Genomic DNA, 19,410 nt, shown 5'->3' with positions numbered 1-19,410 from the left:
TTTTAACAGACTTCTGTGTCTGCTGAAGAGACGTCCCCTGTTGAGTACTGAGCGTCCAGTCCTGTCTGGCTGCTTGGGGGCAGGTGATGTTTAGCAGGGCAGGGGTGTTTGGACAAGCTCCGGTGCCCAGGAGACGTGCTTGGGCTTGCAGGTCTTGGCTGGCCGTTGCTCCTGTGAGGTGGAAGGGCCTGGGGACGAGGGGGAAGGGTGAGCTCCCCACTTCCCAGGGGCAGCCCCCGGCTGGGGCAGCGCTGCCAGCCCAGGACGTGGCAGGCAGCAGGGACACCTGCCTGTCCAGAGACCCCCAGGGTTGGGGGTGCTGGTCCCCACCCACCCACCAGCACACAAGCTGTTGTCCCACGCTGGCCAGGGCCATCTCCCCACCTTGCTCCACCCCCAGCCCCAGTCACCCCATCCACCAGTCCTCCTGCTCCATCCTGTTTCTGCCTCCTTCATCCCACCCCAGCCCCCTCCCCAGCATACAACCAGTACCCCCTCCCTCTGGTCTTGTGCCTTGACAGGGATGTACCCATCTCACCCTGTGCCCTGTTCACAACAGGAGGCTGGTCCTTCTGGCCCTTAGAGATGTGGCTACTGCTGCCCAGCAGCTTGGTCACACTAGGCTGGGAAGGAGAGAGCAGCTGGTTGCAACATGTGGCCCAACACATCATCCCCCAGCAACCCTCCCAATCCAGCTCTCCCTGGGGCAGCTGAAAACACAAATTCTCCCTCAGCCTCACTCTCCCAGCCTTGGTCACCCCTGCCATGTCCATGCCTTTGCCTTCCTTACCTTGTTGGGGGGTGCCATGAGGCCCTGTGGTCGCGTGTTGTTCCAGGGGGAAGCCTGGATACGCTGCACCAGGTGGCTGATCCTCTGATGGTCCCCAGTGCTCTGTAGCGCGCGGGCGATCCTGCCACTGGCCGCCGTTCTCCTGTGGGATGGTTCCAGGACTGATCAGTGCTCAGCACAGGGGAGTGCAAAGAGGGCTTTAAAACCCTCCAGACCTCGGGCAAGCACTGATTCCCCACAGCCCTCCCTCTGCTCCCCTGCACTGCTCAGGCCCACAGGGCCCCTCTGCCCCCATGCAGGGAAGAGCTCTCCTTGCTAGGGCAGGGCTATCCTGCACCCCAGGAGCCAGGGCTGTGTCCTCAGGTCCCCTACCTTTGGGTGGGCTGTGCGTCCTTGCTGGGGGGCATCGGCTGAAAATATGGGAGTGTCTCAGGACACCTGGGGAGGGCAGAAACCGCAGGTTGGTGACAGGGGACAAATAACCCACACTTGCTTGGGGCAGTACCCCAGAACCCACAGGCTTGTAGCCCAGAGCACCCCTTGCCTGTAGCCCTTGGGGATGAGCACCCACAACCCCTCTTGATGGGCAGGGCTGAGGAGGGGGCTCAGCAGGGTCAGACCCTCCCAAGCAGACACCCTCACCCCTGTGCCTGGCACAGCAGGTCACCCCTGGCAGCCATTGAGCCCCATCCCACTCACGCAGCCCCCCCAAAGCAGAGGTGATACTCACGGGCCAGGAACCTGCGTTTTGACCGGGCGGTCACAGGACAGGCACGTGAAAGGGGCTGGCAGCTGCCTAAGGAGGGGGAGACAAAAGGGCTGGCTGAGCTCCTGGGGGGACACAGCCCTGCCCACCCGCAGGCAGCAGCTCGCTGGCAGCAGCAAGGTGCTGGGCACGGCACTGCAGGGAGTCACGGCGTCTGCAGGGCCAACCGTGGCTGTGGGGCCTGGTTTCTCCCCATTCCCCAACCCACTGGCTGGTGCCAGCTGAAGGGCACAGGGCCCACGCTGCCATCCCAAGCAGCCCTTGCACTGCTTGCAGTGCTTCAGCAGCACTAATGACCCCCCTGTGCCTGGCCAGGAGGGCAGGGCACCACCCAGCCCTGGGGCTCTGCATGTCACACCCCTGCCAGGGGAAGGAGTGCCCATCTCCCAGCCTTGCTTCTGGAAGCCTTTGCAGCCACAGCCCCCTTTGCTTTGGGAGGGCTCTGTCCCACAGCTGCCCCCTCCTCGTGCCTCCTGTCCTGTGCAGAACCTGCTGCTGGTGGAAGGAGAAGGTGCAGCTGCTTCATCAGCATTGCCATGGTTTGTTTGGTGGCTAAATTGATGCAGTGCCAGGGTACCACGTGGGCACTGTCTGGGACAGCTGGAGGGAACAGCACCATCGCTGTCCCCAAAGCCATTGCCATCCCCATCCCACTCACTTCCTCAGCCCAGCAGCGCTGTCAGCCATCATCTTCTTCTCGAGCTCCTTGATGCTCTTCTTCCAGGTCTCCTCCATCTTCTCATGGAAAGCCTTCAGCTCCCCACGATCCAGCTGTGGACAGGTGCACACCCTCAGCCAGTTGCCCCGGCATGGGACATGGCTGTCTCCAGGGAAAATCCAAGAGGGGGACCCTCAGAGGGATGCTGCCTCAGGCTGCCAAGACCCAAAGGTGCCAGTTTTGCACACTGTGGATGAGGCACTCTTCACCTTGTTTTCTATCCTGTGGCTGAGCTTCTCCTGCAGCTCGTTCCAGTGCTCATTCTGTCCCAACACCTGACTTTGCATCTTCCGCAGCCTCTGATTCAGTCGCTCCATGCTCGCCTCAAACTGGGTGCAATTGACTTTGCTACCCAAGGCATTTTTGTCTGCTTTCTAGCAGAGGGGAAAGGCAGGAGATCAGAGGGGAAAAGGTTGAGGAATGACAGGTAGGGCCAGGGTGTGTCAGGGGCAGAGGGAGAAGCACTCCCTCCGTGCCATCGTGCCCCTTCCAGGGCAGGGTGGCCCCATTCACCCCATCACCCCCATGGGGTTGTTCCCACCCGTGGAGGGACAAGGGACCTGCACTTGGTCTGGAAATCCTCCCTCTCCCAGACCACTTTTGCCAAACAGCCCCCAAGGCACAAGGGGCACTTGTCACCCTGCCCAGGAAGCCCTGGGTTGGCACAGAGGGCCCTCGAGACTGTACCACATCCATTGTCGTCAACATGTTCTGCAACATTTTCTGCTCATCTGCTTTCTCCTTCTGCAGTTTCTCCAAGGACTGGAACAGCATCTTTCAACACAGAAAGCATCCCATGACATGGCAGCAGGGCTGGAGCTGCCTCCTGGTCAGCTGAGCAGCCCCTGCTCCCCCTATCCAAAATCCTCTGGGAAACGCCCTTGGAACCCGCTCAGGGCTGTGAGCAGGTTGGCAGGGAGGCAGATTCCTTGTGGTCCCCTGGCTGGAGTGTGCCTGAGGGATGCTCTGACTCCACAGGACTTTCAGCCACCCACCTCAATAGCTTTCTGCTTTTCCTCACAGTCCTTCTGGAGGTTCCCTGAGACCAAGCTGAGCTCCTCACAGTCCCCTTGAATCTTCCTGACCTTGTTCTCCATGTGCTGCAGGAGCTGCTGGTCCTGCTCCAGGGAGGAAGAAAAGATGATGCTTAGCAAGGGGAGTCTGGTTCCACAAGTCCTCAGTGTCAACAGGACATTTGCACCCAGGCTTTAATTTCCTTCCATGCTGCTGACTGGTCCAAGCAGTGATGGACTCCCCAACATTTTACAGCAAAGCACAGCCAGCCAGGGAATGCCATCAGCTCACTCCCAAGTCCCCTGTGATGCCAATTACCTACCTGGCTCCTTTGCTTTATGATGTTCTCCACCTTGCCCACAGCTGTCTGCCGGGACTGCAGGGAGTCCACCTCCTCTTTGAGTTTCTCACAGCACTTGACAAGCTCCCTCAAAAACACTCTGATGTTGAAGGTGCAGTTGGAACACTCTGGCTCCTCCATCTCTGTGTCCTTCTGCATAGCCCCTGTTATCTCCCCCAGCTCGCCCAGCTGCAGGAAGGGCAGAAGGAATCTGCTCAGAGATGGGATGGATGCAGCCAGCAAACCTGGGTGCCGTGGGGCTCGATGGCCCCAGCCAGATGGGGGATGTGGCTGGAACCCCGTCAGGACCCCTCCACTGAGCTGGTGGGTAGTGGGAGTGCTCCCCCAGCACCTCACCTGAGCTTTCATCTGGTTGGTTGCCTCATTCATCTGGTTGGTTGCCTCGTTCACCATCTCTTCCAGCATGACATTCCTCATCTCCTGCTGCTCCTCCATCTTCTTGAGTTCAATCTTTGTCTCCTGTAGCACAGACCTGGCCAGCGAGATGGGGTAGGGGCTGGCTTAGCCTCCCCAGGGCTGGTTGGGCAATGTCCCTTACCCCCAAACCAAGATCTCTCATATCCTCTGGGCTGTCTTGCAGCCCTATAAGGTAGTAAACCCTTTCCTCTCCTCTTACTCCAGTTGTTGAGTGATCTGCTCACTGATCTCTTCTTTCCACTTCACTGCATCCTCCCTCAGTTTTCCAATGTCGTCCTCCATCTTCTTCATCTGGAATGGACAATGGTGGCAGACTCAGGGCAGAACCAGGGCCTCACACCCTGTCCCCGGCCCAACCCCAAATTCCCAGCTCAGGCAGCCACACTCAAATATCCCACAAGAACCCAAAGGTGACACCAGCCAGTGGCTCACCGATGCAAATGTCTCTCTCATCTTCTCTGCCATGTTAGACTGTGTTGTCTTAATAATGCCGATCTCCTCGCGAAGATTCTGGTAGTCAGACATGGCCTAGGAGAGAGGGGTGGTGGGGGTGAGTCCCAGGGGAGGGTCCCTGGGGACCTGCAGGACCTTCCCCCTGCCGTGGTGTGCCCAGCACAGGGGACAGTGCAGGTCAGGCTCAGCCAGGCTGGCAGGGCACTGCGGGCAGCACTCTCCATGCATCCAGCAGGGCCAGGGCTGCTGAGCCTGCGGCCGGCACAGCCGAGGCCACTGGCTGCTGCCTCAGAGCCACAAGTGTCTCACAGCAGCAGTTCACCTGATAATACTCTTCCTGGAGCCTCTTTATGTCCTCTGCCATGTGGGACTGTAGGAGAAAGGGGTGTCAGAGATGAGCCTCTGTGGAGTGTCCCTGGGGAACACAACCTTCACTCCCACTGTGGTCTGCACAAACCTGCACCTCCAGGATCTTTCTGATGTCCTTTGACACTTGGGAATGTTCAGCCTTTATCCCACTAATCTCCTGAGAAACAGTTTAGGCAAAAAGGGTTGTTCAAGGTTAGCCCTTGTCAGCAAGTCCCCCAAGACCCCCAGCCCTGCCCTGGGGAGCCCATGGCACAGGCAGGGTCAGCAGGCAGAGCCCCAGTGCCGCCTGCCCGAGCCAGGCTCTGTGCCAGAGCACTGAAGTCCATCCCAAGGGCCAGGAAGCTCTGCCAGCGGCCCAAGCGCTGCCTGGGCAGTGAGGGCAGAGTCAAGCACTGCTGAGGAAGTGGGGAGGGATTGACTGGTGGGGGAGGACCAGGGGCTCTGGGAAGAGCCACTACCTCAGACATGAGTTTCTTATAGGATTCCATGTCCTGTTTCATTTGTTTTACATCAGCGGCCAACTCAGCCAGTGAGGGGCCACTCAGCTCGCCTGTCCACGGCTCCTGGGCCGTCAGGTACTGCACGTCCAGGTGCCCCAGTACAGCCCGCAGCAGTTTCCTCATGGCTGCAAAGTGGATGGCTCCATTGTGGGGCATCCCGATGGCGAGATCCAGCAGCTGGGAGAGGCTGAGAGTGTCCAAGGGAGTCGCCATGTCTGCAAAGACAGCCTTCCTGCCCAGACAGGATCTGCCAGGGATGAGCAAAAGGGATGGTAAAAGGGATGACCAATAGGGTGGATAAAATGGTTGAGCAAAACAGTTAATCAATCGTATTAGCAAAAGCGATGAGGAAGCGGGTCAGTCGCCAGAAGGCTCCTTCCTCCTTCCTCGGCCCTCGAAGGACTGGGGCCTGCGCTGCACGTGCCCCTCTTCATCACAGCTCCCGTTGCCAGGCAACGACCCCACCCCACCCCCAGGACACAGTGGGTCACAGAGCCATGGAGACATGAGGTCATAGAGTCATGAGGTCATAGAGCCATGAGGTCATAGAGTCATGAGATCATAGAGTCATGAGGTCATAGAGCCATGAGGTCATAGAGTCATGAGATCATAGAGTCATGAGATCATAGAGTCATGAGGTCATAGAGTCATGGAAAGGTTTGGGCTGGAAGGGACATTAATGCTCATCTCTTTCCAACCCCTACCAGGGACAGAAATAATGACACCTTCCACTATCCCAGGTTGCTCCAAGCCCCATCCAACCTGGCCTTGAACACTTGCAGGGATGGGGCAGCCACCCTCACAGAGAAGAATTTCTTCCCAGTATCCCATCCAACCCTGCCCTCGGGCAGTAGGAAGCTCTTGGCCCATGTCCTGTCACTCAAGGCTGTCTCAGTTTAAGGAGACTGAAGTGTTTTGCTAAGGAGGATGAGTTATGAGGTAGACCAAACTGCTCTCTCTCAGCAATTGTAAATCCGAAATTAAGAGGCTCCAACCGAGGAAGTGTGGAAAAAAGGAATAAATAACAACCCTTTATTAAAGAATATATGTATATTGGCAAAAACAGCAAAAGAACACAGAAACAACTAAACGATAATCCTGTACCCAAAAGTCCACTTCAAAAAGGAAACAGTCTGATACTTCTCTGTCCTCTAGTGCGATTCCAATCACAGGCTCTGTTGGGTCACTGAAGGAGCAGAGCCTACAGTGCTCAGTGTTGGTTGGCAGGGGAGCTGTTGGGCTCTGGGAGCCCCGGATCGCGGGAGAAGCCAAAAATGGAGATTCCCCCCCTCACACAGGAGGGGAAGGGGAAAAGGGGAAAGAAGGGCGGTTTCTTTCCCATTAAACTCACGCTGTCTGTGGCTGGCTGTAGCCAGGACTCCTCCCTTTGGTTGATGAGCACAAACTCTCCGATGAAAACTGAACAGATTCTGGCTGGAGGGCAGCCAGATGACCAGGTCGAGAGCAAAACGACCTCAGAGCTTTTCCAACACACACACAACCCTTGCCCCCATTAAGGCAGAAAGTGAAGTGCCCCTATCCAAGGAGAGGAGGGGAGAAAAACTCCTCACCCCCTCCCCAACCTTAGAGAGGGCTGTCAGCCTGGAACGTAGTTCTGCCAGCCAGCTCCTTTGTGTAGGTCAATCACCCAAGGCAGAAAACTGTCCTTCCCATTCAACATCCCTCCCCCACATTGCAGCAGTGGAAAGAAAATTCTCGTTTGTTTTTTTAGAACAGGTAAACCCATGACAAAGGCCTTTGTCCGAAGTCATTCTCCAGCTCTGTTGGAGCCCCTTTGGTCACTGAAACATGTCCAAAGCTCTTCCAGGAAAGAAGAGAGTCCATTATTATTGTTCATTTATTCAGTTGAAGACTTGAGTTACAGCTAAGTCAGTTCCTCATCCTTCAAGGATCCTCCTCAACCTTTCTCCTCCCTCCTGTCTCTCTGCCACCAGGCTCATTGTGCCCCAGGGTCAGGACTTGAGGCCAGTGCTGGAGGGTGGACAGTGGGTGTTGAAGGGAAGAACTTAATTTTTTTTCTATCACAGTCTTGGGAGACATTGGCAGGAGAAATCATTTCATTGGCTTCTTCATGGATTGTAAAGCTGACATAAAAGCTCACTTGGAGCAAGTTGTACAAAGGCTTCACCCACGGAGACTCTTTGCCCTGAAGCCCAGAGGAGAAAGGATTCTATACCTCAACAACCCAATAGCTCACACAGGTGCTCACAGGGCTCCTCCTGCACCTCCTCAAAGAGGAACAGAACCCCATTGCTTCAGTGGCTCCAAAGCAGATCTTGGGTTTGCTGTGCAAAAACCACACAGTGATCAAAGTGTGAAGCCCAGGGGAAAAGAGCAGGTTTGGCCATTGTCTCACAGGGACTGAGCTCCACGGTGCCTCTGCCCAGGTGCTGCTCTGGGGATCCCTCGGTTGGTGAGGAACAGACACGAATGAACTCTTTGCATTTCATCTGTGGTTTTGTGGGGGTTCCTGTGTCCTGCCCGGGCCAACTCACACTGACAGTTCAGTGGCACAGCAAAGCCAGGCTTATTCCCTGCTCCACAATGCAAGAAGAAACCAAGAGCTGAGTGTGAGTTGCCTTGAAACAGACCAAGAAACTGGCACAGGTTTCCCAGAGAAAAGTGTGGCTGCCCCATCCCTGCAAGTGTTCAAGGCCAGGTTGGATGGGGCTTGGAGCAACCTGGGATAGTGGAAGGTGTCATTATTTCTGTCCCTGGTAGGGGCTGAAATGAGATGAGCATTAATGTCTCTTCCAGTCCAAACCTTTCCATGACTCTATGACCTCATGACTCTATGACCTCATGGCTCTATGACCTCATGACTCTATGACCTCATGTCTCCATGGCTCTGTGACCCACTGTGTCCTGGGGGTGGGGTGGGACCGTTGCCTGGCAACGGGAGTTGTGATGAAGAGGGGCACGTGTAGCGCAGGCCCCAGTCCTTCGAGGGCCGAGGAAGGAGGAAGGAGCCTTCTGGCGACTGACCCGCTTCCTCATCGCTTTTGCTAATACGATTGATTAACTGTTTTGCTCAACCATTTTATCCACCCTATTGGTCATCCCTTTTACCATCCCTTTTGCTCATCCCTGGCAGATCCTGTCTGGGGAAGGCTGTCTTTGCAGACATGGCGACTCCCTTGGACACTCTCAGCCTCTCCCAGCTGCTGGATCTCGCCATCGGGATGCCCCAGAATGGAGCCGTCCACTTTGCGGCCATGAGGAAACTGCTGCAGGCCGTGCTGGGGCACCTGGACGTGCAGTACCTGACGGCCCAGGAGCCGTGGACGGGCGAGCTGAGTGGCCCCTCACTGGCTGAGTTGGCCGCTGATGTAAAACAAATGAAACAGGACATGGAATCCTATAAGAAACTCATGTCTGAGGTAGTGGCTCTTCCCAGAGCCCCTGGTGCTCCCTCACCAGTCAGTCCCTCCCCACTTCCTCAGCAGTGCTTGACTCTGCCCTCACTGCCCAGGCAGCGCTTGGGCCGCTGGCAGAGCTTCCTGGCCCTTGGGATGGACTTCAGTGCTCTGGCACAGAGCCTGGCTCGGGCAGGCGGCACTGGGGCTCTCCCTGCTGACCCTGCCTGTGCCATGGGCTCCCCAGGGCAGGGCTGGGGGTCTCGGGGGACTCACCCCTGAGAACCCTTTTTCCTAGACTGTCTCTCAGGCTCTACACGAGGAGAGTGATGAGACCAAAGATGTGCCAAGGATCCAGGAAGCACAGTGGGGGTGAAGGTCGCGTTCCCCAGGGACACTCCCCAGGGGCTCATCTCTGACACCCCTTTCTCCTACAGCCCCACAGAGCAGAGGACATGAAGGTCCAGGAGGTCCAGGACGTCCAGGAGGTCCAGAAGGTCCAGGAGGTCCAGGAGGTCCAGGAGGTCCAGGAGGTCCAGAAGATCCAGCAGGAGCTTGACCAGGTGAACTGCTGCCATCAGACACTTGTGGCTCTGAGGCAGCAGCCAGTGGCCTCGGCTCTGCTGGCCACAGGCTCAGCAGCCCTGACCCTGCTGGATGCATGGAGAGTGCTGCCCGCAGTGCCCTGCCAGCCTGGCTGAGCCTGACCTGCACTGTCCCCTGTGCTGGGCACACCACGGCAGGGGGAAGGTCCTGCAGGTCCCCAGGGACCCTCCCCTGGGACTCACCCCCACCACCCCTCTCTCCTAGGCCATGGCTGACTGCCAGGATCTTCGGGAGGAGATTGGTATGATTAAGACAACACAGTCCCACATGGCAGAGAAGATGAGAGAGATGCTTTTATCAGTGAGCTGCTGGCTGGTGTCACCTTTGGGCTCTTGTGGGATATTTGAGTGTGGCTACCTGAGCTGGGGATTTGGGGTCGAGCCAGGGACAGGGTGTGGGGCCCTGGGTCTGCCCTTGCAGCTGAAGGGCCCTCGTGCTGGGACAACATGAGGTCTGTGCCCTGACTCTGCCACCACTGCCCTTCCCAGATGAAGAAGATGGAGGATGACATGAGAAAGCTGAGGGCAGATATGGCGAAGTGGAAAGAAGAGACCAATGAGCAGATCACTCAGCAACTGGAGTAAGAGGATGGGAGAGGGTTTTGTACTCTGTAGGGCTTCAAGGAAGCCCAGAGGGCCTTGGAGCATCCTGGTTTGGGGGTAAGGGACATTGCCCAACCAGCCCTGGGGAGGCTAAGCCTGCCCCTGCCCCCATCTCGCTGGCCAGGTCCGTGCTGCAGGAGACAAAGACTGAACTCAAGAAGATGGAGGAGCAGCAGGAGATGAGGAATGCCATGCTGGAGCAGATGGTGAATGAGACGACCAACCAGATGCAGGAGAAGGTGAGGTGCTGGGGGAGCACTCCCACCACCCGCCAGCTCAGTGGAGGGGTCCTGAGAGGGTTCCAGCCACATCCCCCATCTGGCTGGGGCCATCGAGTCCCACGGCAACCAGGTGTGCTGGTTGCATCCATCCCATCTCTGAGCAGATTCCTTCTGCCCTTCCTGCAGCTGGGCGAGCTGGAGGAGGCAATGGGCACGGTGCAGGAGGAGCAGGAGGAGCAGGAGGAGGAGACGGAGAAGGCAGCGTGTTCCAACTGCACCTTCGACTACAAAGTGCTTTTGGGGGAGCTCGTCCAGCGCTGTGAGAAACTCGAGGAGGAGGTGGACTCCCTGGAGTCACGGCAGATAGCTGTGAGCAAGGTGGAGAATGTCATGAAGCCAAGGAACCAGGTAGGGAATTGGCACCCCAGGGGACTTGGGAGTGGGCTGATGGCATTCCCTGGCTGGCTGTGCTTTGCTGTAAAATGTTGGGAGCCCCTCACTGCCCCCAGACTGGCTTGGACCAGTCAGCAGCATGGAAGGAAATTAAAGCCTGGGTGCAAATGTCCTGTTGACACTGAGGACTCGTGGAACCAGACTCCCCATCATCTTTTCTTCCTCCCTGGAGCAGGATCAGCAGCTCCTGCAGCACATGGAGGACATGGAGGACAGGGTCAGGAAGATTCAAGGGGACTGTGAGGAGCTCAGCTTGGTCTCAGGGAACCTCCAGAAGGACTGTGAGGAAAAGCAGAAAGCTATTGAGGTGGGTGCCTGAAAGTCCTGTGGGGTCAGAGCATCTCCCAGGCACACTCCAGCCAGGGGACCACAAGGAATCTGTCCCCCAGCCGACCTGCTCACAGCCCTGAGCAGGTTCCAAGGGCGTTTCCCAGAGGATTTTGGTAGGGGGAGCAGGGGCTGCTCAGCTGACCAGGAGGCAGCTCCAGCCCTGCTGCCATGTCATGGGATGCTTTCTGTGTTGAAAGATGCTGTTCCAGTCCTTGGAGAAATTGCAGAGGGAGAAAGCAGATGAGCAGAAAATGTTGCAGAACATGTTGACAGCAATGGATGTGGTACAGTCTCGAGGGCCCTCTGTGCCAACCCAGGGCTTCCTGGGCAGGGTGACAAGTGCCCCTTGTGCCTTGGGGGCTGTTTGGCAAAAGTGGTCTGGGAGAGGGAGGATTTCCAGACCAAGTGCAGGTCCCTTGTCCCTCCACGGGTGGGAACAACCCCATGGGGGTGATGGGGTGAATGGGGCCACCCTGCCCTGAAAGGGGCACGATAGCACGGAGGGAGTGCTTCTCCCTCTGCCCCTGACACACCCTGGCCCTGCCTGTCATTCCTCAACCCTTTCCCCTCTTCACTACTGCCTTTCCCCTCTTCACTCCTGCCTTTCTCCTCTGCCAGAAATCTGCCTTGGGTAGCAAAGTCAGTTGCACCCAGTTTGAGGCGAGCATGGAGCGGCTGGATCAGAGGCTGCGGAAGATGCAAAGTCAGGTGTTGGGACAGAATGAGCACTGGAACGAGCTGCAGGAGAAGCTCAGCCACAGGATAGAAAACAAGGTGAGGAGTGCCTCATCCACAGTGTGCAAAACTGGGAACTTTGGGTCTTGGCAGCCTGAGGCAGCATCCCTCTGAGGGTCCCCCACTCCTGGATTTTCCCTGGAGACAGCCATGTCCCATGCCGGGGCAACTGGCTGAGGGTGTGCACCTGTCCACAGCTGGATCGCGGGGAGCTGAAGGCTTTCCATGAGCAGATGGAGGAGACCTGGCAGAAGAGCATCAAAGAGCTCGAGAAGAAGATGGCAGAGAGTGACAGCGCCGCTGGGCTGAGGAAGTGAGTGGGATGGGGATGGCAATGGCTTTGGGGACAGCGATGGTGCTGTTCCCTCCAGCTGTCCCAGACAGTGCCCACGTGGTACCCTGGCACTGCACCAATTTAGCCACCAAACAAACCGTGGCAATGCTGATGAAGCAGCTGCACCCTCTCCTTCCACCAGCAGCAGGTTCTGCACAGGACAGGAGGCACGAGGAGGGGGCGACTGTGGGACAGAGCCCTCCCAAAGCAAAGGGGGCTGTGGCTGCAAAGGCTTCCAGAAGCAAGGCTGGGAGATGGGCACTCCTTCCCCTGGCAGGGGTGTGACATGCAGAGCCCCAGGGCTGGGTGGTGCCCTGCCCTCCTGGCCAGGCACAGGGGGGTCATTAGTGCTGCTGAAGCACTGCAAGCAGTGCAAGGGCTGCTTGGGATGGCAGCGTGGGCCCTGTGCCCTTCAGCTGGCACCGGCCAGTGGGTTGGGGAATGGGGAGAAACCAGGCCCCACAGCCACGGTTGGCCCTGCAGACGCCGTGACTCCCTGCAGTGCCGTGCCCAGCACCTTGCTGCTGCCAGCGAGCCGCTGCCTGCGGGTGGGCAGGGCTGTGTCCCCCCAGGAGCTCAGCCAGCCCTTTTGTCTCCCCCTCCTTAGGCAGCTGCCAGTCCCTTTCACGTGCCTGTCCTGTGACCGCCCGGTCAAAACACTGGTTCCTGGCCCGTGAGTATCACCTCTGCTTTGGGGGGGCTGCGTGAGTGGGATGGGGCTCAATGGCTGCCAGGGGTGACCCTCTGTGCCAGGCACAGGGGTGAGGGTGTCTGCTTGGGAGGGTCTGACCCTGCTGAGCACCCTCCTCAGTCCTGCCCATCAGGACGGAGTGTGAGGCCTTGTCCCCAAGGGCTGCCGGCAGCCCAGCAGGCATGAGTGGTTTGTCCCCTGTCACCAACCCGTGGTTTCTGCCCTCCACAGGTATCCTGAGACACTCCCATATTTTCAACCACTGCCCCCCATCAAGGATGCACAACACAGCCAAAGGTAGGAGACCTGAGGACACATCCCTGGCTCCTGGGGAGAAGGATAGCCCTGCCCTGTCAAAGAGAGCTAGAGCTCTTCCCTGCATGGGGGCAGAGGGCACTGGTAGGCCTGCTTAGTGCAGGGAAGCAGAGAGGGAACTGTGGAGGGCCAGTGATTGCCCCAGGTCTGGCAGGCTTCATAGCCCCTCTTCCACTCCCCTGTCTAGCCCAGGACTCTGCCTCAAGGTCTCTGAAGGCACTGGAAGAAGTTGTGTTTGGTCTCTGCCTGAGCTCAGGCTTGGGGTGGAGTAGGATGCCTCCTGTGAAAGCAATTCCCACAACCAAGCCCAGCTCCTGCCTGCTGCTGTCCTGTGCACAGGGGCCTTCCATGGCCATGGTCAGCTCACCTGGCTGTGGGGAAACAAAGAGCAGATCCAGCCCCATGGGATGGGCTTGGGTGTCCTGCAGCAGGTGGAGGGGAGCTGGGAGGGACACGTGCCACCAGGGAGCACCCCCTGGTCCCCTCCCTGCTGCAGGAGGGTGAAGCCCAGGATGCCACGGTGCCGGGCACTGAGCATCCCTGTGCCCATCCCACAGGAGAACAACAATCAATGGCAGAATCTCCCGAGTGCCACCAATCACCATGGACTATCAGAGCATCAGAAGCCCTGGGCAGCGCATCCAGGCTTCCCCCCTGAGCAGTGGGCGGCTGCAGGGCCTCGTGGCACTTCCCAAGAAGGTAGGGAAGGCTCGGACACAGCAGGTGTGACTGAGGCTGGGAGGGTGAGGCTGAGTATGCAGGGGGAATCTGTGCCTTCAGGTGCCCCAGGGAGAGCTGAGTTGGGAGGGTTGCTGGGGGATGATGAGTTGGGCTCCATGTTGCAACCAGCCGCTCTCTCCTTCCCAGACTAGTGTGACCAAGCTGCTGGGCAGGAGCAGCAAAATCCTCCAAGGCTGGGAGGACCAGCCTCTTACAATGGACAGGGCAGATGGTGAGCTGTGTATGGCCCTTTCAGTGTGCCATGTTGTGGGTGGTAGGGAGTTGTCTGTTGGGGAGAGGGTTGGCGGGCAAGTAGGGCTGTGTGTGCAGAACTGGGCAGGCTGCCATGGAGGACAGGGGTGGGATGAAGAGGCAGAAACAGGATGGAGCAGGAGGACTGGTGGATGGGGTGACTGGGGATGGAGGTGGAGCAAAGTGGGGGGATGGCCCTGGCCAGTGTGGGACAACAGCTTGTGTGCTGGTGGGTGGGGACCAGCACCCCCAACTCTGGGGGTCTCTGGACAGGCAGGTGTCCCTGCTGCCTGCCACGTCCTGGGCTGGCAGCGCTGCCCCAGCCAGGGGCTGCCTCTGGGAAGTGGGAAACTCACCCTTACCCCTCGCCCCCAGGCCCTTCCACCTCACGGGACCACCGACCAGCCACGACCCGCAGCCTCATCTCCGGGGCACCAGAGCTTGTCCTGCCACCTCTGCTCCGCTAGACATCACCTGCCCCCAAGAAGTCGGACAGGACTTGGTGCCCAGTGCTCAATAAGGAACATCTTGTCAGCACACACAGAAGTGTGTTAAAATTACCCTACAAAAGATGAATTTTTGGGTTTTATTAGGTTAATAAAAAACCTTCAAACTGCAGACAAAGCCTGCTCCCACCAGCCTTTCTCTTCCTCAGGCTCCCTGATGCTCCTCAACCTTTCTCCTCCCTCCTGTCTCTCTGCCACCACGCTGAGCACATCGTGCCCTGTGGCCAGTGCTGGTCCCGTGGCACCTTGTGGGGCAGCTCTGAGGATCTGGGGCCTACTGTGGAACCAGGAGCAGCCCAGGGTGTGCTCAGGCCCCGGGGGTTGCAGAGCCCTCTGCCCCGGAGGGCTGGGAAGCCACAGGCACATCCCCGGAGAGCCTGGCTGGCACTGCTGGGGCTGCTGATCTCAGGGGCTGCCTGAAATCCTTCCAGCCGGCCCGGATGACCCCTCAGGAGCAGGGCTGAGCCATGCCCGAGTGCCAGCCCTGATGGCAGGGCCCAGCAGAGCTGTGCCTTCATCTGGGCACTGGCAGATTCCAAGCTCATCTGTCCTCTTCCTCCTGCGGTCCCTTTCTCGAGGGGCAGCAGCAGGGGCTGGCCCACAGGGTTTCCTCTCCCCGGGGGCGGGCAGCCCCTTGCCCACCCGTCCCTCTCAGGCCCCCTCTGCAGAGCTGCTTTCCAGCCGGGCACCCCCGGCGTGTCCCGGAGCCCGGCGCTGATCCTGCCCAGGCCTGGCGGGGCCCTGCGGCCGGGCCGGGCCATCCCGGGCAGGAGCAGCCCCCGAGGCGGGGGACACACAGGCACAGGGGGACACGGGGAACCCACGCCGGGCACGGGGCCCTCCTGTCCCCACTCCCGCAGAGCCGCGCCCTGTCCCAGCGGAGGAAGGACATGAGCCCACAGCACTGTCTCGGCTGGGCCGGGGAACTGATATTGCAGGGATGCTCGTCACAGGGTTATGGCAATAAAACATTGCTGAAAATGTTGCAAATTATGCAGAAATGACAGTTGATGGAATGTAGAGAGCTCAGAGACAATTTAAGGTGACCCAGTCCTGTTTAGGGTCTCTGTGGGTGCCTAAAGTAACAAGTTCCACCTCTCTGACTACCTTAAATAACAATTTGTTTTTCTTATGAATATGTGTATCTCTGGCTAATAAATACACTCACCGTCTTGAGCCATGCATGCACTTAATTGGAACTATTCCTGGTGCAGCCAAGGCCATAGTTCTGCTCTATAATAAAGTAGTGCTTGCTCCCTAATACTACATTGGTGTTAGGGAGCTTTATTCCCAAATTTCAATGACAGCTACATCCTTACCATCCTCTCTCCTGGAACCGGGCCAGGGTTAGGGATGGTTCAGGGCTTTTTCCCACCCAGAGCTGGCTGTACACAAGCACACCACACCAGATGCCCATGGGATGCTACCTACTGGTTTTCTTCAGAGCACTCGCCGAAGCATTGGAGGGAGATTTCTTGCAGATGTTTAGGGTTTCTGTATGCACACAGTGGCCTGGAGCAGCCAAAAGCAGCAGGGAAGCAAGGAGCAGAAGGCACTGGGCTGCTAGAAAGGGACAAAACGGAGAAAAGATGAAACAGGGCCCTCCCTGCAGAGAGACTGGACATCCCATGGCTCCAGCACCGCAGTTAACACGACCCTGTGAGGTGCAGGAGAGCACCAAGAATGCTGGGCAGCATCAGGCTGCTTCCTGCAAGCTGGAAGGCTTGCTCAAGGGGTAGGCAACCTTGCCTTTCCCCCTTGATCTGCTCCCGGCAAGTCAAGCACGGGGTGGTTTTGGGTGGAGCAAAGCACCCAACAACCAACTGAGCCAAGTTTCACTCCTGGCCCCTGGAGCAGGGGACTGGCTGGGGTGAGCCAGAAGGCAGGGGACAAGCTGCTGGTGCTCCCAGGAGGGCACTGGTGCCACTGCTCCCCATCAGTGTGCATGGAGCCTCTCCCTATTGCTGGGCTGCCCTACCTGTGCTCCCCCCACTGCTGGCAAGAATCCCCCCTCTTCCCAGCCCTATACTCACCCATGGCTCCAGGTGGGAATGCTCTTGGATCATGATGTGGTTTGACCCAAGGCCAATTTTTCAAACCCCCACAAATTTGCTCTAAGGTTGAGAGAACTTTCACGCAGGCAAACAAACTCTGCATGGGGAAATTATATCAAAATTATTGCTAACAGAATAAAAACTATAAAGTAATATATACAACAATCCTAACTATTTCTCCTATGATGATGAAACAATATATTTACAAACATCACCTCTTCCTCCCCCCATAAAGTCCAGGAGAAGAAGTCTCTCCTTTACTCTCAGGACCACAGTTCCAATTCACAGTAGCTGGAAAATCTTCTCTCTCTCTCTTTATCAGAATGCAGGGGGGTCTACCCTCACCTCTCACCACTCGGCCACACTACTGAGGGTTTTACCATGGGCTTCGAGAGAACACTCATGTCACCATGTCTTCACCACGGAGTACAGGGGATTAAAGCTTAAAGTCTTTATTCTCTGCTTCATGGAGGTTCCTTCCACGGGAAGTTTTGGGAGTTCCCCTAAATCTGGGGGCCACTCTTCCCTGGGTCAAAAGGGTTCTGGGGTTTTTGACTCAGTTCCTACCCCAGAACGTTTTCAGCAGACTTTTCTCTCTCTCTCTGTTCAGCAGAGGTTTGTTGCTGCTCTCTGCTTCAGCTGCTTTGGCTGCTGCGAACTCAGGGTCTGGCCATCCTGGTCTAGCTCACAGGACACCTCCAGGCTCCCTCGGCCCGTCTCTGCTCCACATACTGAGTGCTGCTCCTGCTTTGGCATCATGGCTGCTACTCCAGCCCGTCCCGGGCTACTCCGTGACCGTGTGCTGCCACCGCCTCTCCAGGGTCATGGCCACCCCTTGGCCCATGCTGGCCTGGCTCCAGTCCCGTGCCTGCCCGCTGGGGACCTGGATCCAGCCCCTGGCTGGCTGCTCAGGCCCCCGTGCCTCCACCTCTCGCTGGCAGTGGGGGGGCCGGCGTGGTCTTAGCCCAGCACCCGGCCCAGCTACAAAGCCATGCTGGGTTCCCCGGGCTAGGGCCAGGGGAGGAAAAAAGCCCCTGGCCCCCGTGGGGGCCCACCAGCCCCTCTGCTGTCTCCTGCTTTTAATTCCAACTACGCCACAAGCTTCTTTTCCAGTTCCAGCAAATATGTAATTCTGCAGAGGTGTTTCAAGCTTCCCATTGGCTCAGCACCGAAAATGCCACCCCTGGAACTAGCCATCTTCCAGCTCCAGGAGGGGAAGGGCCTCAAACCACGACAGAGCACAGAGCTCTGGAGTAGCCGGTCGCACAGAGGCAGTGGGCAGGCTGAGTGGGTCCTTTGAATTAACTTCATCATGTTTTTATCTCCCCCCATACAGAGGACACCATCCACAGCCAAGGTCTCCAGCTGGAGTGGAATCTCCGATGAAAAAAGTGAAGAAGGAGGAGAACCAAGTTTAATTTATGTTCTTAGTTCTTCATTCCTGTTCTTTAATAATGTTCTTAATTATTTGTTCTTCTTTCCTGTTCCTCTTTCCTGTCTTATTTAATCGTTTTTTGTTCATTGCTCTTACTTCATGTTCTTCATTCATTGTTCACTTAATTTACCATTCCTAATTTATCTTCATACTATCTCTTGACAAACATTTCTGAATACTAAACAATAAGCTGACAAAACATAACTTGTAAAAAGTTGTACAAAGGTTTCACCCTGTAAGTGTAGATACCCTTCTGGAAGATTTGCAATGAGGAGACTAGGGCTTGTTTGGCTTAAGAACTCTTTCCCGCCTAAGAAGTACCTTTCTCAAAGGTAGTTGCATGGTTTTTCTTTTTCCCTTCTTTTTTCTGCTTTCCATAGAAGGCTGCAGGCTCTCTCTCTTTGGTACGAGGAGAGATAACCACTGAACACAACCACTGGTATCTCTGCTTTGAGAGCTTTTCGGTCCCTGGAATGGGATGAAGCCGCATTAAGGAAAGCATAGGTTGCACATTAGGAAAAGCTTCTTCAATGAAAGAGTGGTTGTTCCCTGGAATAGGCTCCTCAGAGAAAGTAGGAATGGCATCAAACCTGCCACAGTTCAGGGAGCATCTGGCTGATGCTATTAGTCGCACGGTTTAGTTTCAGACAGTCTTGAGAGGAGCAGGAGAGGGGTACCATGATCCTTATGGGTCCCTTCCAACTTGAGATCTATGCTTCTATGATAATAATTTCTCTACATTTTTAATCCCAGACAAATAAAATATTTCAGTTATTCAGAAACTTTAGAAAACACGCCTTGAACAAAAACTGAAAGAAGTCCTGCTTGCTCTATAGTATTTCCTACAAGCAAAAACCTGAGTCCAGTCCCTGTTGCCTGCTTCTTTCAGCAACATTTTATTGCCACAACCCGGTGACAAGCATCCCTGCAATATCAGTTCCCCAGCACAGCCGAGACAGTGCTGTGGGCTCATGTCCTTCCTCCGCTGGGACAGGGCGCGGCTCTGCGGGAGTGGGGACAGGAGGGCCCCGTGCCCGGCGTGGGTTCCCCGTGTCCCCCTGTGCCTGTGTGTCCCCCGCCTCGGGGGCTGCTCCTGCCCGGGATGGCCCGGCCCGGCCGCAGGGCCCCGCCGGGCCTGGGCAGGATCAGCGCCGGGCTCCGGGACACGCCGGGGGTGCCCGGCTGGAAAGCAGCTCTGCAGAGGGGGCCTGAGAGGGACGGCTGGGCAAGGGGCTGCCCGCCCCCGGGGAGAGGAAACCCTGTGGGCCAGCCCCTGCTGCTGCCCCTCTAGAAAGGGACCGCAGGAGGAAGAGGGCAGATGAGCTTGGAATCTGCCAGTGCCCAGATGAAGGCACAGCTCTGCTGGGCCCTGCCATCAGGGCTGGCACTCG

At 57.1% G+C, this 19,410-nt stretch overlaps 2 protein-coding genes across 2 annotated transcripts; one reads left to right on the top strand and one right to left on the bottom strand.

Annotated features, from left to right (window-relative positions):
• On the bottom strand, positions 1-5,811 carry LOC113994907 (glutamine-rich protein 2-like). Its single transcript, XM_027734440.2, has 16 exons — positions 5,347-5,811; positions 4,977-5,045; positions 4,842-4,889; positions 4,499-4,594; positions 4,266-4,357; positions 3,986-4,121; positions 3,611-3,817; positions 3,270-3,392; positions 2,962-3,048; positions 2,484-2,648; positions 2,215-2,327; positions 1,521-1,586; positions 1,163-1,228; positions 791-932; positions 530-623; positions 1-188 (listed from the first exon to the last, which is right to left on the bottom strand). The coding sequence occupies exons 1-16, from the start codon at positions 5,599-5,601 to the stop codon at positions 91-93; spliced, it is 1,857 nt and encodes a 618-aa protein (XP_027590241.2). The 5' UTR covers positions 5,602-5,811; the 3' UTR covers positions 1-90.
• A 2,556-nt stretch (positions 5,812-8,367) lies between these two features.
• On the top strand, positions 8,368-14,639 carry LOC113994879 (glutamine-rich protein 2-like). The gene is made up of 15 exons (XM_039389296.1): positions 8,368-8,789; positions 9,203-9,328; positions 9,576-9,671; positions 9,860-9,951; positions 10,098-10,212; positions 10,381-10,602; positions 10,823-10,954; positions 11,175-11,261; positions 11,596-11,751; positions 11,910-12,025; positions 12,654-12,719; positions 12,969-13,034; positions 13,610-13,751; positions 13,920-14,004; positions 14,400-14,639. The coding sequence occupies exons 1-15, from the start codon at positions 8,535-8,537 to the stop codon at positions 14,489-14,491; spliced, it is 1,848 nt and encodes a 615-aa protein (XP_039245230.1). The 5' UTR covers positions 8,368-8,534; the 3' UTR covers positions 14,492-14,639.
• Positions 14,640-19,410: the final 4,771 nt, after the last annotated feature.

The sequence above is a fragment of the Pipra filicauda genome, unplaced genomic scaffold (assembly GCF_003945595.2).
Source record: "Pipra filicauda isolate LSUMZ 115617 unplaced genomic scaffold, ASM394559v2 scaffold71_size5581439_pilon, whole genome shotgun sequence".
NCBI classification, from domain to species: domain Eukaryota; kingdom Metazoa; phylum Chordata; class Aves; order Passeriformes; family Pipridae; genus Pipra; species Pipra filicauda.
The sequence above is the reverse complement of the archived record's forward strand: the minus strand, read 5'-3'. Positions and strand labels throughout refer to the sequence as shown.

Bases quoted from the DNA above. Each gene is read 5' to 3' on its own strand.
- LOC113994907 (XM_027734440.2), bottom strand. From the start codon at position 5,601: ATGGCGACTCCCTTGGACACTCTCAGCCTCTCCCAGCTGCTGGATCTC. The intron at 2,649-2,961 runs GTACAGTCTCGA...CCCCTCTGCTAG, and splicing joins TGTTGACGACAATGGATGTG to AAAGCAGACAAAAATGCCTT. The intron at 2,328-2,483 runs GTGAAGAGTGCC...ACCTGTCCACAG, and splicing joins GCCACAGGATAGAAAACAAG to CTGGATCGTGGGGAGCTGAA.
- LOC113994879 (XM_039389296.1), top strand. From the start codon at position 8,535: ATGGCGACTCCCTTGGACACTCTCAGCCTCTCCCAGCTGCTGGATCTC. The intron at 9,329-9,575 runs GTGAACTGCTGC...CCTCTCTCCTAG, and splicing joins TCCAGCAGGAGCTTGACCAG to GCCATGGCTGACTGCCAGGA. The intron at 12,720-12,968 runs GTGAGTATCACC...TGCCCTCCACAG, and splicing joins AAAACACTGGTTCCTGGCCC to GTATCCTGAGACACTCCCAT.